This window comes from Peromyscus maniculatus, chromosome 10 (genome assembly GCF_049852395.1).
Source record: "Peromyscus maniculatus bairdii isolate BWxNUB_F1_BW_parent chromosome 10, HU_Pman_BW_mat_3.1, whole genome shotgun sequence".
In the NCBI taxonomy this organism is placed as follows: Eukaryota; Metazoa; Chordata; class Mammalia; order Rodentia; family Cricetidae; genus Peromyscus; species Peromyscus maniculatus.
The window spans coordinates 96,193,940-96,212,070 of record NC_134861.1 but is presented as its reverse complement, the minus strand read 5'-3'; the positions used below and the strand labels follow the sequence as shown (position 1 = coordinate 96,212,070).

Genomic DNA, 18,131 nt, shown 5'->3' with positions numbered 1-18,131 from the left:
GAGGTAAAACATCCACCTATACCTAAGCTTGACAGTGATGTGAATTCCCACAAAATATTTTCTCTTTCCCATTTATTCCCCTTCACCGAGGAAAACAACTGTGTATCAATCTAAAGTTTAGACACACAGAGAATCAGGTCAGGGAGAAGGGGAAAAGTACATAATCTACAAAGAACAAGCAAGTTTATCAACGGTTTTAGTATTACACTTGTACTTTGGAAAATATTATTCATAGACACAACTGTCTATTCCCCTTCACATAGCTTGGCTTAGTCTACAACCTAGAAAGCCTGGGTTCACGGGCGCTGTGGGAGGTGAATGATGCCTCCCAAAGATATCTGTACTCTTATGATTATGCCATAGTTTAGAGAATCTGTGAGATACCACTTCACAGAGCAAAAGAAATGGGACTTCAACATGGATTATTAGGACCCTGTTGTCACTGCTGGAGCCCTAACAAGTCAAAGATGAGGCAGGAGAATCCAAGTCAGAGGAAGAGACCGGGCAACAGAAGCAGGGAGCATGGAGGTGCTGCCTTTGACCATGGAGGGGCAAGGAGCCGAGGAAAGTGGTAATGGCAAGGAAACTGGATTCTTATGACCCGCAGAAGGAATATAATCCAGTGGACGCCTTGACTTTATCCCAGTGAGATCCATTTCTATTTCTGACCTCAAAAACTTCAGACGATAATCTTGGGTTGTTTACAGTAATTTGTTTATAGTAATTTGCTAGAGAAGCCATAGGAAATCAATACCTATGTTTTCTTAACACTTTTCCTCTACAAGTGAGGGAAGGTTTGCATTTAATGCTGTGAGCATGGCTCCTCTGTGCCTCAACAGCTGATGCCACTCTACTTGTGGGAATGAGGCCTAACTGCCAAAGCCACCTGGTTTATTTCTGTCTGCAGTTCAGAGACTGGTCCCCTCGAAGGCTAGGCACACATTGGCTGTCAGTGGTGGCTTCAGAGATTCATGTTTGAAGATGGCTTTAGACAGTGTGGTGTGCAGGTTTGAGACACTAACGGACACACTCATCTGAGTGTTTTCACCATAGAGAAAACTGATACAAACGGGATAATGACAAACAGCAAAAACAAACCTGATGACTACCTTATTATTACTTTGGAAATTATGCAAAACAATAAATTCCTTCTCTTGGCCAAACAGAATTGGGCTGTATTCTGTTACTCGCAACTGAAGACTTGCAATATGAAGACATATGTGTTAACTGGAATCATGCTGCAACACTTCGCTGTTTGGTTACATGGGCTCTATCAGAACTCTGGTCTAACATTACTCTTTTGATGGCTGTGAATGTCCAGTACCTTGTTGCTTTCAGCACCACTGAAGGAAGTGACAGGTCCAATGCTCTGTTTGCTTCTTCCAAGGTCATTCCTTGTGTGCTGACTCCGTTCACATAATGGATGATATCCAGGAGCTGCAGGTTACCTTCCACAGCTGCAGCCGACTGTGGGTTAATGTCACTAATATACACCACTTCATGTGGACTGCCATGACCTCCAGACAGAGAAAATCCTTCACAGAGCAGAAAACAATTGTTTCTCAGTCACGGGAGTCTTACTTGTAATTATGCCAGGAAAGTCATACTGAACAAAGCTCGTGCTTTTCTTACCTAACTCCTCGTCACGGCATGTTACTGTAATGTCAGGCAGCAAATGGGGAAACACTGGCATCCTGGGTAACTCTAGAATCCGCCCAAGAACTAATCTGACCGTCTTTGGTGAAGCTCGCAGCAGATTCACTGCATCCGTGTGGGTCATATTTGTGACATCTGTATCATTAACCTACAAAATGAGAGGCAAACTAGGATTGATTTTCAGAACAGGAAATCTAATTATAACCTGTATTAGCCAGTAAGAGATTTATGGTGATGTAGTCTCTAATTTATTAGAATCCTGTTCCCTGCAGAAATCATAGGGACAATGATCAAGCCATTATAAACAACATCAAGTCGCTAACAAATGTACACAGACCTTACTGCTTTGCTAATATAGAAGTTTTATCTTTCAGAACTTAGGAGACTTGCTGTCTCATGCACTTGAGAGACCCTGGAGAGATTAAAAGGATGTGTAGTTGGAGTAATTCCCAAATTGCTTCTTATAAAGACTGTAGTGGAGAATGATCTTCTGATCCTCCTGTCTCCACATCCCAAGTGCTGGGATTACAGGTTTGTGCCACTGAGTTAGGTTTATGTAGTACTGGGGCTTGAACCCAGGGCTTCATACAAGCTACACATATGCTACCAATTTGGCTACATTTTCTTCCCCCTCTTTTTGGAGACAGGGTCTTATGTTGAACTCATTATGTAGTCAAGAAAAACTTTGATTCCTGGTCCTAATGCTTCTACCTCCCAAGTGCTGGGGTTACAGGCATGTGGCCCTCTGCCTTGCTGAAGCCTTCATTTTTAAAGTGGTGGGGAATGACAATATAAACCAGAGAAGCAGTGTCATATTAACTCAACTTCCTTCCTTCTCCAATGTTGACTCGCTTTTGGTCACTGACTGACTCATGTGTTAGAAGGTAGGACTTCAGTGGTAGGACCTTTAGGTGGTGAAGACTAGTCGGGGGTATATCTGTAGAAGGAGTAGGGGGATCCCAGACTCTGGCATGCTTTTGAGATATGAGCTCTTCCTCTTATACAGGTATTGTGGTAGTTCAAATGTAACTGGCCCCCATAAGCTTATGGGGAGTGCCACTATTCGGAGATGTGGCCTTTTTGGAGGAAGTATGTCACTGTGGGGCAGACTTTGAAGACTATGTTTAAGCTGTGCCTAGTTCCAGTTCACTTCCTGTTGCCTGTGGATCAAGATGTAGAACTCTCAGCTCCTTTCTCCAGCACCACCTCTGCCTGCATGCTGCCATGTCCCTCCATGATGATAATGGACTGAACTTCTCAACTGTAAACCACTCAATTAAATATTTTTCTTTGTAAGAGTTGTCATGGTCATGGTGTCTCTTCACAGCAATAAAAACCCTAAGACAGGCATGATGCTTTCACTGGAGCTGAGTTGCTGGTGTCATGTCCTTAAAGCTCCCACACTGAGCTAACTAAACTTCTTTTCTTTTTAAAGTAGGCTTGTGTAAGGAATTTCACAACAGTAACAAAAAAATAGATTAAGACATTTGTACAAATATCCCTATTCCCCTTAAATGTCTCATTTAAAAAAGTATTTTATGCATATGAGTGTTTTGCTTGGATCCATGTCTATACCATTTGTGAGCCTGAGGCCTGCAGAGGCCAGAAGAGGGCACCGAGTTCCCTGGAACTGGAGTTATAGAAAGTTGTAAACCAACATGCTGTGTTGGGAATCGAACCCAGGTCCCCTAGAAGAGCAGCCTGTGCTCTTAAACCACCGAGCTGTCCCTCCAGCCCCCCAAATGCCTCACCTTTACTAGGCGGTCTCCCGGCTTCAGCCTTCCATCAGCTTTGGCTGGATCCTGTACGACGTCATGGACATAACAGCCAATGCTCTGACTGCCTTTGGTTACTGTAAACCCCAGACTTCCTTGTTCCGATTTAATTAGGGTAATGGGAAGCTCTACTTCCTAGAGAAAGAACAGATCAATTTAAGGTTGTCTATGTTGTCTACAGACAAACAAACATGAATGTAGTTGCCCTTGGTTAAGAGAGGACAAACCCAAATCTTAGGTTAACTTGACCATGAGAAATCTTCTCAATTCTTGGTAGAATGTTCCTTTCTTTCCAAGCATGTAACGTTTGAAGCATGTAGTTATGTGTTTGTCTCCAGACTCTTTCCCTCCCTCCTTCCTGATGCTCTTCATCCTTATTGTTTTCTATCTGGAAGAGCTAGGATTGGGTCCAGAGCCTCCGACATGCCAGGCAAGGCGTTCCCACCGAGCTGTACCTCAGCCCCTGCCTCGGTTCTTGCATCTACATTACTATAAACAAGGAGGTGGAGCGAGGGCACTCTGAAGACCAGCACTAGGTTTTAGAGGGAAAGGTTTAGAAAAATCCTCTACATTTTTAACCAACCAAGACAGAAGGCAGGAGACACAAAAGAAGCTTTGTTTGCTGTTGTTTTTGTAAAACTATGAAGTATCTGGATGAGTGTGGGTTACAGCTTCATTTAATTAAGATGTGCAACAAACTCAAAAGATTTCAGCTGGGAGTGGAGGATGCTTATATGGCCAACAACAGACTTTATTGCCAAGAGTGAAACTGAAATGTTGATGTACACCCACCCGTCTGCTCTGTGACACACACAGAGATACACACACATAGACACATAAGACACAGACACACACCCTACCACACAATTACAGGAAAATGAAAATTATGAAAAGACTATTTTGGTCCAAAATCCTTATGGTTTGGGGATGGTAAGATTATAAGTGCCTTTCCTTTTTTTTTGTTTTCTTACTTGTTTTATGATGTTTTGACATAAACATTTAATACTTGGCTAATAAACAGTGGAAAAAGGCTGACTTTAAATTCATGTAAAAGAATTCTCATCTTGGAAGTTTTTTCCTAAGCTTGATTTGCAGGCTTAGAAATTTTAAGGCTTTGGGGTGGGGGCGGGCATTAAAACTGGGGAAAGGGATGGGAGGGTAAGGTTGAAGAGGAACAGGAGAGGGGTAACTAACATAGGAATGTTGAAAAAGCTGTATGGAAATCTACTTTTTTATAAAGTTCATATGTGCATGTTGTTTTTTCATAAGAAAGAGTTTAGTTGGAATTTGTGAAGCTAATACTTCTTCCAGAAACCATAGACTATCAAATAAAAAGGTCCAGTGCCAAGTGTTGGGTACTTCCCCACGAGCTGTTTCCCAGAACAACACAAGTTACCGCAATGCTCTTGGTTATCCACCCGAACTCAATGGTAAGACCCAGTTGCTGAAGACACCCCACACCTTATCACAGGACATGGACACGTCATCGCTACTGACAAGAAAGCTTCCTCCCTCCTGGCTAGCTTTCATGGTACTGGAAGGAGCTGTGCAGGCTGCTGGGGGAAAACCATCAACAGCCTTACCCAGCTGGGAGCCTATAAGCTCTAACAGTGACCAGCAAGGCAGGAGACGCCACGGTGCAACAGCGTCACAGCAATAAACCCCTAACTAAGACACATGCCCAGTACTGTAAATCATGCCAAGAACACAACGTTGGAGTGTTCGCAGGTTCCAGATATCAATCTACTGATATTCTTTTGGAAAACAGACAATCTTCCCTCTACATTTGTGAACTCTATATCTAAATATCAGTGCCTTTTAGACCTCATCAGGGAAGTTTCTTTGTACAGTGAAAAACAGTTAATGCAGATACTCACAACTGGCCAAAGAACAGAGACTGTGTATGGAGTGTTCAGACATAAATGGGACACCTATATTATATCCCCTTCCTCAAGGTCCAAGGATGATTTTGGAAGAGAGGGTAGGAGGATTCTAAGAGCCAGAGGTCAGGAAGGACTGGGGTGAAACTGTGTCTTCTGGACATGACAGGGCCAATGTACTGATGAATTCATGGCAGCTGTGGTAGCCCGCCCAAGACCTGTACAAGACTAAGCCAGTCAACACTGCAGCAGAGAGGAGGGAGGGATTCATGAGGCCCCAGCTGAGGAGCCATTGACAAGCTGATAGGAAAGGAGAGTCAGTTTTCTTTAAGAGTGTGGTCACTGGCAGGTCAACACTGCTCTCATCAATGGCCCCCATCCATGAGTACATGGGAAGCACAAACTGGACTTGGTGGGTTATTTAGAAAAAAGAGGGAGACTTGAGCTGGGGTAGAGATGACGGATGGGAATGGATCCGGGAGGAGTATAGGGGAAAGAATGGGGAGGTCAATGTGATCAAAATACATTTTATGCATGTATGAAATTCTCAAAGTATATATATCTTTCTCTGTGTGTATATATATGTCTATATATATAGACACACACATATATAGACATATATAATGCCTATATATATATATATAATATATATATATATATATATATATATATATGTAAAGTTTAAGGCTATTACTACAGAGTAAAGATTCCAGTTATATACACAAAAACTTCAAAGAAAAACTATATTCAAGTATTAGAAACTCACTAACTCATGAAGGGAAGAGAGTTTAGTCAGGAAAGTGCTTTCTACACAAGCATGAGGCCTGGGCTGGACCCTCACATAAAGCCGGTTGTGGCGAAATGTACTTATAGTCTCAGTGCTGAGAGGGGAAGACAGGGGATCCCTGGGACTTGCTGGCCAGCAAGTCATCCCAATTTGTGAGTTCTGGGACAGTGGGGGACCCTGTTTCAAAGGAACTGCACAGCACTTATGGGTAACAGCACTGAGGACTGTTCCTCTGTCTTCACATGCATGTATCCACACACATCTTTGAGCCCCCATCCCTCCACACCCAGTAGGTACATGCCAGGTATGATGGTGCATGCCTATAATTCCAGCATTGAAGAAGCAGTGACAAGTTCATCTCTGGAGCTCACTGGCCAACCAGCTTAGCCCATTTGGCCAGCTCCAGACAAACGAGACCGTCTCAAAAAACCAAAAAGGATGGCTCCAGAAAAACAATGTCTGAGGTTGACCTCTGCTCTCCACATGCACACACATACACCCACATGAGCACACATCCACATGCATGTGTGCACACATGCACACACACACATAAAATCAATAGGTAATTCACAGAGATTCAAGAAACAAAAACGATAAGCACCTGTCTGTAGCACTGTCTAAATGCTGTGCAGGAGTTTTGTATATGGTCATTAATTTTTCCCAGTTTTCTCAAGTCGGCAGCCCACTGTAGAGCCAAAGCTACTAGGAATCAGGAGAATTAGGGCATTTGTCTGCAGGTGTCTGCCACAATGGCAGCAAGGCAGTGAGGACGTCAGGGCAGCATACATACTTTTCATCTGCCCCGGATTTCTCACCAGGGGAACAGCAGAGAAGGCTGTCATTCATTTAGTAAGTGTAACGTGAACTGCTCTACAACACAGCTGTTTCTCCAGCTGATAGCAAAAGCATACATACATTTATACCTTCATTGAGAAAAATGACAATTGTTTTATTGTCTGTAATAGAGAAAGAAGCTCACCAGCTCAGAATCCTCCAGGTGGTTTCCCAGGTCATTATTCAAAGTGGTCAAGTTTTCTGGTTTGTTCAGCTCAGAAGCAATATGTGTATAGTATTTCCCAACCGAGTCAGAAGCAGCACATTCTGACTGGGACTGACAGATCTGTCCAGGACTCACATCCGGAGGGGGATGACTACCGAGATAAAGGAAGCAGCGTTATTGTGGGTACATCTCAGTGTCAATATTCAGGTTGATGGTTCTGTCTGGTTTTGAGTGAGGTCCTCACTAGCTTTTACACTATGGGTTTACTCAATGTCTACTATATGCTAGTATTACCATTTATTTGTTTTCTGTGCAGGTTTAACTTTCAAATAAGCTCTCTAAGCTACATAAGGACAGTAAGACAAGCTAGACTTAAGTATATACACTTTCTACTCCGAGTTGTTATTCAAGATGGAAGCTAATGTTACCTGGGGTCTAATTTGGATTTCAACCCAGTAAGAAAAGGAGAAAGAAGAACAACATCTCATGCTTGTGGTCATTTACCTGTTGACTTAAATATTTATTTCCCAAAAGTGGAGACTGAACTTGGGGTTTTATTCATGCTAGACAAGTGCTCTGTTCTTATCTGCTACTCTGTAATTTTTTTTAATTTGAGAGAAGGTCTTGCAGATTGTTTAGGCTGCCTTTGACTCTTTCCTCCCTCAGTCTTCCAAGTACCTGGGATGAGAGGACTGCTTCCTGCGGTCACTCTGGATGAAAAAAACGGGCATGAAGGAAGTGGGGACAAGATGGGAGGAAGGAGGGAGAATGCAGGCAAGTGTGGCTGGACATAAACACACACAGCCACCAACAGTCAAGGCGTGGATGCATCTTTACCCTGCAGGCGCCTGTGCTTTCAAACGTTTCCCTTTTCTTGTCTCCTGGTCTCGCCGTTTGCAAATCCCATGTCCCCCCCTTGTAATTATAATCTCCCTGAGCATCACTACCTAAATGAATTTCTTTTCTTTCTGGTTAAATTGTATTGAGACACTTCTTTCTTCCTTCCTTCCTCCCATCTTTCTTTCTTTTTTTTTTTATTCTCAAGACAGGGTTTCTCTGTGAAGCAGCCTGACTGTCCTGGAACTCACTTTGTAGACCAGGCTGGCCTCAAACTCACAGAGATCTGCCTACCTCTGCCTCACACCAGTGCCCAGTGAGAAACTACTTTCTTAATTACTAAAAAATATGCCCAAGAGAGAAGCAAGGGTAACACTGGCTGTCTTGAGAGCTTACTAAATTTGTCAGTCACAACAGCAAGACCTCGAACCGCCATTGTTTACCAACCATTCTGAATCCACAGGCATTCCATTCTTAAAAAAAAAAACTGTCATTGCATGAGTTGGCTGTTTGAAACCTGGAACTTATGCAGGGACACTTGGCTCAGTCTGGGAGGAAGGGACTGGACCTGCCTGGACTGAGTCTACCAGGTTGATCACAGTCCTTGGGGGAGGATTTGCCCTGGAGGAGGTGGGAATGGGGGGTGGGCTGGGGGTAAGAGGAGGGGGTGGGAGGGGGGAGAATAGGGGAACCTGTGGCTGATATGTAGAACTGAATGGTATTATAAAATAAATAAAATAAAAAACAAAACAAAAACAAAAACCTGTACCTGGTCTACACAGAGAAACCCTGTCTCGAAAGAAAAACAAAAAACAAAAAACAAACACCCCCCCCCCAAAAAACCAAAAACAAAACCTGTATTTATTTTGTGTGTGTATGTGCATGTGTATGAGGGTGCCCTATCCCCTGGAGCTGTCCGGTACGGGTGCTGGGAACTGAGCCATGGCCCCAGTCACCAGATGTCACATTCTTAGAACATGTCCTGCTGCCGCTGCTGCCACCACCAGCTGCTCTGGACACTGCAGCTTGGGCAATACCTGCTCTCAAATTCCGGTTTGCTGGGTGTTTTCCGAGGAAGGTAAAACATGGTACGGGTGGGTTCTTCTTGGCTTCTGGGTGCTTCATGTTGACCATGCGCCTTCATGTTGCTCAGAGTCTGGGTCAAAGCTGCAGCCAGGGTTACATTTGGTTGCTCGGCTGCAGCTCTCTCACGGTCGTCCTCTCCACTCAAGCTGCTGTCACTGGAGCTGTCTCTCCTGGAGGGACACCTGCGCTGATCCCTGTGTCTGCCAGACACCTCGTTCTCCGCCACGCCGGGGCCTTGCTCCACTGAGAAGGCTGACGGCTGAGAAGAATCTTTACTGCTGCCTAGAAATGCTGGTGCTGGAGAGTGGAGCGGAGTCTGAAGGGACACACGGAAGGGCATCAGAGGGGGCAGCATGCATTGACTTTAGGAACCATCAGGGGTTATGAACCTGCTAAGGAGCAGCACTTCACACAAAAATATAAACTTTCTGATCATTACCATAATTTATGTTCTTCAAAGAAAACTACTGTAAAATGACAACTGCTAATACTGTGTGAGTGACATTGGTTCATTTACCACATTACTATTTTGTGTGTATAACTGTGCCAGTGTACAAGAGCCACAGTGCATGAGTAAAGGTCAGAGGACAACTTGTGACTGGATCTCTCTTTCCACCAAGGGAGGAGGTTCCAGGGACTGAACTCCAGTCCTTGGGCTTGGCAGCAAGTGCCCTACCTGCTGAGCCGTCTCACCAGACTCGTTTATATTTTATTTTCAAACTTCATTTATGTCCTTTTATTTTATTGTGTGTGTGTGTGTGTGTCTGTGTGTGTGTGTGTGTGTGTGTGTGTGTGTGTGTGTGTCTGTCTGTCTGTCTGAGGAGGACAGAAGGCATCAGGTTCCCTGGAGCTGGAGCTGAGGAGTGGTGGGTGAACTCCGCAAGGGTGGTCTGTGCTCTTTCTGGCCCCCTCAACATGCTTTCTTCCAATGCCACTTCTAATGAGTTTCATGAACAGCACTTTGCTGTTATGTTGTCCTCACAGGTCCCCCCTTGCCGCCCCCACCCCTGCTGCCCCTACCCCCTCCACCCCCACATGAGGGTGAGCGCTCCCGGCTCAAGCTCCTCTCCCTTCCAGACCAGAGGACACCACTGGGAGGAGAACTCCTTCAAGCTGAGGCCAGAGGCAGATTTTCTTGTAAACACCATCAGAATACATTTGTAGATCCTTAAATCACTGTGACACAGAAGAAATAAATACAGCCCCCTTTTCTAGATTCTGATTTTTTTAAGTGATAAAACAATTCTCATTGACTTTTTCCTGCTTTCCAGTACTGAGCTTTAGTCATCTCCACTCTAATCCTCTCTCACCGCCCTCCTGCTCTAGAACCCTGTCCTCAGCACATCCTCATTTTAGTTCTGCGCCATCTTTCTGTGTAGGACTCCTGGAGTTCAATTAGTTTCTTGCCCATGCAGGAGTGGGAAGTCACTCATGGGGCACGGACAACTTTTCAGCAGCTGGACGCGCACCAAACAAGCATCAGCTGTCAACAGCCCCTCAGGGAGGGGTGGGGCCTCGTGAGCCCCTCCCACCTATGACTGACAGGCGGCTGGTCCAGTCTTGTGCAGGCAACCAGGGCTGCGGAGATTTCACAGTGCGATGGCCATGTCATGCCCAGAAGACATGTCCTTCGCTGCACGCCTCTGCAGCCGCGGCTCTCAACTTCCTCCCTCAGGGAGTACAGAGATGACCCATGCAGGGCCAAGCCCTCCACCTACGCAGTCTACCCTGGGACACGTCACGGGCTTCTGCACGGATGGAGGCCACAGGAAGAAGGTCCCCGCGGAAGCTGGGCATGGCATTAACCTCAGATTCTGCTTAACTCTCAACTTTATCCAGACCCAAATGGCAAGAGATGTTCTTTGTTTAGCTTAGGAACAGATGGGCACAAAACCTGTATAACTTACTGCTTTGACAAGTCCACCATGCTTAGAAAACAAATTCCTGAAACTCAAGCTCCCTAGAAGTTCAGAATTAGAAGAGAGTGGAAAGTTAACGGATGGCACACACAAGATGACGGCTCCTCGTTCAGCATTGAGGTGCGAAGCCCAGCACACCAGACCCAGAGGAAACAACTGCAGCCACCAGCACCTGCTGCTTAGCACACCACAGATTGATAATCCACAGCAACAGAAAGCAGCAACCAACGACCTTACCGGAAACGCAGTGTCAATTTCTGGCAGCACGCCGGGTGGGGGTCTGCAGAGGAGCAAGGACACTTCAGGAGCTGTTCCCCTGAGAGCAGATATGACTTCCTGGAGGCATGTGAGAAGAGATGGCAGAGGAAGAGAGGTAAGTCGGTAGGAAGTAGGACAGCTCACCCACTGGCCCATCGCAGATCACGGGAACACTGCTCCTGTCCCGCCGTCCTGGCTCACCTGCTGAGACAGCCCCTTCAATGAGGCTCCGTTCACTTTCAATATGACGTCTCCAACATCGATTTTTCCACTTTCTGCAGCAGGCTGTCCAGGGAAGAGCTTTTTAACCCTTACTATGCTGGCATTGATTTGTTCTGGTATAAGATTATCTTCTCGAGAAAAACTGAATCCTAGGCCCGAGCTATTCTTGAACAGTTTGACCTCAAATGTATTATCTAGGGAACAAAAATGAAAAGTTCAATGTTATCAAGTGTGTATATACAAACACACACTTTTATACGCACTTTTAAAGTAGCCTAATTCGGCATGCTTTTATCAGAACTTACCGCACTAGCACAGACTCTCTTCCTATCATTCGGAAATCTTTCTTAATTTCTGATCTGTGTGTGTGTGTGTGTGTGTGTGTGTGTGTGTGTGTGTGTGTAGTGTGTGTGTGAGTTTATGTACGAAAGCCAGAGGATGATGTCAAGTATTCTTCTCCGTCACTCTCCACCTGTTGTTTTATTTTTTGAGACAGGGTCTTTCACAGACCCTGGAACTCACTGATTTATTTCTGGCCACCAATTATTATTAGATGTGTCCACCATGCCCAGTTTCCACACGGGTGCTGGAGATCCAAAATTAGAACTTTATGCTTGCTTTGCAGACACTGATGGACTAAGCCATCTCCCCAAACCCATTCATAAAACTTGAGTTAACTGCTTGAATGGGAAGTGTTTGTAAAGCAAGGTTCTCTAAGTGGGGTCGTATGTTTCAATGTCATGTTTTTAATAGGAGTATATTAAGTTAAAAAAGGGGGAGGGAAGAACTACAAGGAAATTCAGGTATGAAGGGAGACGTTGAAAATACCAAAACAAGCCGGGCGGTGGTGGTGCACGCCTTTAATCCCAGCACTCGGGAGGCAGAGCCAGGTGGATCTCTGTGAGTTCCAGGCCAGCCTGGTCTACAGAGCGAGATCCAGGACAGGAACCAAAACCACACAAAGAAACCCTGTCTTAAAAAAAAAAAAAAAAAGGAAAAAGAATACCAAAACAAACGCTAGCTTAAAATGAGGGAAAAGAAGTTGATACTGCAATGTTTTGGTAAGGCCTACTTTAATCCAGAGAAGTTATAATGACATTCCAACAAAATTCTCACAAATAAAATACATTAATAGAATTAAAGACAGAAAAAAACTTACAGAAAGAAAGAAAGAAGTAAAGATGAATATGATTAAGAAGGTACATTATCTTTAAATTCATAGTCAAAACACCAATATAGGATGGTCTATGTTTTGGACTGATGTATGGTTACTAAGATTTGTGAAACAAATAGAAATTTAAAGTAAGAGAAGAACATTTACTGTATACCACCGTCATCAATTCTAAGAGCATGTAAACCGCTGAAGGGATCTCAACGCAGAGGGCACAGCAGCCTCATGAGAACTCATACAGCATCAGCCTTCATTTCTTGGCTTGTTACAATTATTATTATGACTATATAGGCTGACACATTGTTAAGAAGTCCAGCATTTGGGAAATACTAAATAGCTTCCTGTACAGGGTAACCCTAAATAGAAATATAAAAAATTTAGTTAGATGTGATGGCAAATGCCTGTAGTCCCAGCACTTGGGACACTGAGGACAACACAGGTATACAGTGAGTAATAAGGTCAGCTTGAGTTATGAGTAAAATCTTCTCACCAATCCAAGACCTCGAACAAACAAACAAACAAACAAACATAAATTTAAGGTGCAGGTGGTTTTGGAGTCATTCTCTACAATTATCTACACTTGGTTTTTCCTTACCAAATTTCATTTAAGATTTAGATGTACTGTAGCTGTTGATATTCTGCGATTTGAGGTGAGAGGGCTGTTCTGTTATTAATGAGACATGAATCATGTATCCACAAACTACATGAACATTTCAGAATAAATTATTGCTGTGTGTAAAAAAAATGGACAGCTATTTAAGGCATTATTAAATGGCCACATTCGGACACAACTTCATTTACCTAAATCTTCAAGTGTGTTTTGGTCAGTCTGGTGCTGCCTGAGTTTTATAATTGACAAGAACAGAGATCCTGAGGTATGAATTCTAACCCAACATGTAAACACTGTAGTTTGAATGGGCTGGAATTTTAGTGACGTGACCTGAACCGCAAGGCCTGACCTTCAGTAACAAAGCTGTAGTCTTTGACGTGAGCTGTTTTCTTCACTGTCTTTTCTGGGGTTCGACCGTGGCCATCCTGGTCTGGAGGGGTGCACTGTGAGCTTGCAGGGTCGTGTTCTTTGGACGTCGGGGACTGCCCCTTTTCTAACAACAGATGAACCACCTGAGAAAATGGAATAGCATGCCATTAACTGAGAAGACCAGTAAACTGGATTAAGTTTTAGGACTTTGTACAGTTGGAGGTGCAATAAAGTAACTAGTTGCTTGGTACACCAAAATATAGGCACAGAGGAAAAACAATGTAGGAACAGAAGGAAGGAACTGAAAGTCTCAAAGTTTTTATTATTTTCTGCATGAGAATAAGAGAAAAAGCTATTATAAAATATGTCAAATACACACATATGTTACACATACACATTTATTTTATATAGGTATATAAAATAAATAATACGTGTGTGTATTATAGATAATTTGGGTACTGGGGGAAAGTCACCAGGCAGCAATTATAAAGACCATTACAAATAATTTACTCAAGTCCTGATTGAAGTTATTTGAGCACAATGAATTTAACTTTTGGGTTGAAAAATGGTAGGAGTGAAAAATCATTAGACATGTGTAGATGTGGAGAGTCTCATCAGACTACGCGCTTCCTGACCTGAAGGAAAACAGCAGCATGAACCTCAGAGTGCCGAGTGGCTGTACTGCTTGCCTTGGTTGACAGGTCTCAAGGAGATTCATATTATCTCCACACTGCTGTGTTCTAAGTTATCTTAGCAGGTTGACAAAATGACCTCTTACCTGCCCTGTGTTTCTTAGTGTTTCCACAGCTTGTTTGTGGGTAGCTCCTTCCAGACTGACTCCATTAACAGCGAGCACACGATCACCTGTTAAGTTACGAAGTTGTTTTAAAAGAAGTCAATCATTAAAAAAAAAAAAAAAAATTCTATAGGGTTTTTAATACCCAGTGTTGTTTTTTTTCATATTTGTTTGGGGAGAGATTCAGACAAATTTAGGAGAGAATTAAATATTGTTGAAGCATTCCTGATAATCCAAAGGAATGTGAGAAGGAAATGCTATTAACCTCAGTGGCTGTAACAGTGAGACTCTATCTTGTACAAACTGGCTACAATGTGTGGACCCCTGCCTCAGCTTCCCAAGTGCAGGAATGTAGGTGTATGCACTACCTGCCTGACTAGAATTATATGACTTTATAGCAATGGCCTTTGATCATGAAGACAGAGAAGCTGAACTATAAACACACAGACTAGAAGTGTTGTGTAATAATCCTCTTGTACATGGTAAAGATTTACCACTTGAATTGGTTTAATAAAACACGGATTGGCCAGTGGCCAGGCAGGAAGTATAGGCAGGGTGACCAAACTAAGGATGATGGGAATGAAAAGGGCGGGTTCAGAAATTGCCAGCCAGATGCAGAGGGAGCAGGAGATGAACACACCATGCTAATAAAGGTACTGCCACGTGGCAAAGCATAGATAGAAATATGGGTTAATTTAAGTTGTAAGAGGTAGTTAGTAACAAGTATCGGCTAAACATTTATAATTCATATAAGCTTCTGAGTCTGTTATTTGAGACCTCCCGTAACAGGTCAGGACAGGACAGGACAGGACAGGACAGAGAAGCACATTTCCAGCAAGGTCTCAGAGACCTAGTCAGTGATGTCACACTTATGCCAGTCACTCCTCCTCTGTCCAGCAGTGCTATGCTGCTCAACAGGAAGAAGCCACTTTCTCCTGCTAAGGAGTAAGCAGGAAGGTGAGTTACTGCTGTGTCAACAAGTAGTTTTCTAAAACGTAGCTTTAAAGCGGAGCATGTTCTGACATGACTCTAAGGTTCTTACCAACTCTGCAATGTCTTTCATTCTTGCTGGTTTTGAGAGACAGGGTCTCTCTATGTAGCCCTGGATGACCTGAAACTCACTATGCAGGGGCCTGAAAACTCAAGAGATCTGCCTGCTCCTGCCTCTCCAGTGCTGGGATTCAAAGTGTGCACCACCACACTTGGACTTAATTTCTTATTTATTGTGTATTTGTGCTGTAATTTCTGCATCCATATAGACATCATACCTTTGTGAATTCTGCCATCCGACTCTGCTGCTCCTTTGGGAATAATGGCTTTCACGTAAATACCACCATGTCGGACGCTGGTATTCACACCTCCCTAAACAGAAAAGACAAAGTAGCACGTGTTAGCATGAAAACATTTGCGTGCTTTCACATCTGAGCACTAGGGAGGGCTGGATCCATCAGAGAGAGCTGTGACACAGTGTCAGCACGTTCACTTATTTAAACACCCAGCAACACTGTTAGCTAAGCTCCCCAAAGAGCAGAGTTTGTTTGTTCTTTCTCTCCCTCCCTCCCTCCGTCTCTCTACTAAATTCAGGAAGAGTCAATAAGCTGCATCTTGACTACATAAGGACCCGTCCCTCCTTTCTATGTCATGCATTATGAGCAAGCAGAAAGCAAAGTCCATCTATGCAAGATCAGTGTTAAGAACATAATTACTGAGAAATACCCAGCATATATACACGTTGGAGTGCATCTGCGAATCTGAGAGCAAATTCCTTGAGTTAAGGAAAAAGCTGCTTTTATCTGAAGAGGCTGGGAGTGGCACACACCTTTAATCCCAGCACTCTGGTGACAGAGGCAAGCACATTTCTGTGGGTTCTAGGCCAGCCTGGTCTATGCAGTGAGTTACAGGCCAGGCAGGGCCACATGGATAAGACTCTGTCTCTAAAAACAAAACAAAAGAAAAAAAAAAAAACCCAAAAATCTAAAGCAAACAAACACAGACTTTGGTAGAAAAGAGTGTGCTTGTGTGTGTGCCTGTGTATGCAAGTGCACATTTATATGTGTGCATGTGCACATTAGGCTAGAGGTCAATGTTGAGGGTTTCTCTCTGGACATGGCAGCCACTGCCTGGGCTGGATTAATCAGTAAGACTTGGAGTCCAACTCTCTCCCCGAGTGCTGGGCTAAAGGTGAAAGCTGTGTATCCAGTTTTTATTGTTTGGGTTCCTATTTTTGTGTTTTATTTTTTTGAGAGGGTTTCTCTGTGTAACTATGGCTGTCCTGGAACTCATTCTGTAGATGAGGTTGGCCTCTAACTCACAGAGATCCGCCTTACTCTGCTTCCTCAGTGCTGGGATTAAAGATGTGTACCACTACCACTTGGCTAAATAATTTTTGTTGTAGTTCTGTGCTTAATGTGTATAAGTGTTCTGGCTTATGTATGTTGCCCAAGGAGGCCAGAAAAGGGTGTTGGATCTTCTGGAACTGGAGTTAGAGATGGTTGTGAGCTACCGTGTAGGTGCTGAGAAATCAACCTGGGTTCTCTGGAAGAAAAGACAGTGGTTTTAACCACTGAGCCACCTCTTCAGATCCTCTGAGAAGCTTTTTAAAAATGCTATAAGAAAGGTCTAGTAGTTCTGTTTTCTACCTTTCAAGAAAATGTATTATTCTTTCATCATAAAACAATGATGCAATTATAATGAAACTAGGAGTTAGAGGGAAGCACTATAGTCTAAATGAAGAAAGTAGGCTTTTGATCTCAGTATGTTACAGTGCTGATTCACTGCTATTAACTGCTTTATGTCACTCTTAGAATGTGATAAATGATAAAGCTGCAATTTAGGAATAACATAAAATTCTAAAATAATAAAATAATAGTTTATGTACATATCTCCATTAACTTAAAGATACATGCACAGTTCTGAAACCTCTCATTTTAAGGTTTTAAATGTGTTAATAAAGGTTTTAAACAAGGTAGTAAATACTTTGGAGAGAATTAACACATAAATACCATGGTCTTTAGTTATTCATGGAATAGGTGAAAGAGACAGCAACACTCATGCAGAAACTGTCAGGTGCATAGGAAACCTAAATAGACATTAATGTCATATTCTGCACTGTATGGAGAAGAGGCAATTGTCAAATGTTTTAAACCACAAGAAAAAAGAGCAGTGTACAAACTAAAAAAAAAGTTTTAAGACAGTCAATTTTTAGATTTTGGAAACATTTGACAAATGTCCCATCTGCAGCAAAATAATTCAACCAGAAAGTTGGGCTACAACCAACTTCTGCAAGTGAAGAAGAGAAAACTCAAAAACCTTGGCAAACAGTACCGTGACACTTATTCCCAAGCTGTTAGCATTTTTAGTCAGTTCAACCTCAAAGATATCTCCAGGCTCAGGAGGTGATGCAGAGAGCGTTTTAAAGCTCATTTTGTTGGATGTATTCACTGAGGAGGAAGGTTCCTTAACAAAGAAAACAAACAAACAAAAGAAGATTTCTAAGTAGAGACAAAATGAACTGTCAGTGGAAACAAGTATTTTTGGGGGAAATTTTTCTTTTAAAGCAAGGAATTAAGAAATAGAAGATATCAAAAGCACAGAGGCCAGGCGACCTTCCAGACACTCTCAGTTCAGGGCACTCTTACTTTATGGTCTAGGTAACTCACATCAGAAAGTGAAGCTAGCCAAGGCAGAGGGAATCCTAGAACCATGTAGAACTTGGCTTTGGAAGAAGAGCCTGTGGCCCTGCTTCTTCTGCCCCTGAGTTTGTGA

The 18,131-nt window shown here is 43.2% G+C and overlaps 1 protein-coding gene across 7 annotated transcripts in view; it reads right to left on the bottom strand.

Moving 5' to 3' along the window:
- Window positions 1–18,131, bottom strand: part of Ptpn13 (protein tyrosine phosphatase non-receptor type 13) — a 175,653-nt gene that overhangs the window by 27,659 nt on the left and 129,863 nt on the right. For 4 of the 7 annotated variants that reach the window (XM_076546808.1, XM_076546810.1, XM_076546806.1 and 1 more), the window contains 11 exons: window positions 17,676–17,822; window positions 15,635–15,728; window positions 14,349–14,434; window positions 13,551–13,713; window positions 11,400–11,614; window positions 11,178–11,276; window positions 8,973–9,337; window positions 7,078–7,249; window positions 3,408–3,566; window positions 1,633–1,804; window positions 1,325–1,535 (listed from right to left, as the gene is read on the bottom strand). In XM_076546808.1, coding sequence (XP_076402923.1) covers window positions 1,325–1,535; window positions 1,633–1,804; window positions 3,408–3,566; window positions 7,078–7,249; window positions 8,973–9,337; window positions 11,178–11,276; window positions 11,400–11,614; window positions 13,551–13,713; window positions 14,349–14,434; window positions 15,635–15,728; window positions 17,676–17,822 — 1,883 coding nt within the window. The remainder of the gene's footprint in view (window positions 1–1,324; window positions 1,536–1,632; window positions 1,805–3,407; window positions 3,567–7,077; window positions 7,250–8,972; window positions 9,338–11,177; window positions 11,277–11,399; window positions 11,615–13,550; window positions 13,714–14,348; window positions 14,435–15,634; window positions 15,729–17,675; window positions 17,823–18,131) is intronic. The other 3 variants (XM_076546807.1, XM_076546812.1, XM_076546811.1) reach the window with 1 other exon arrangement.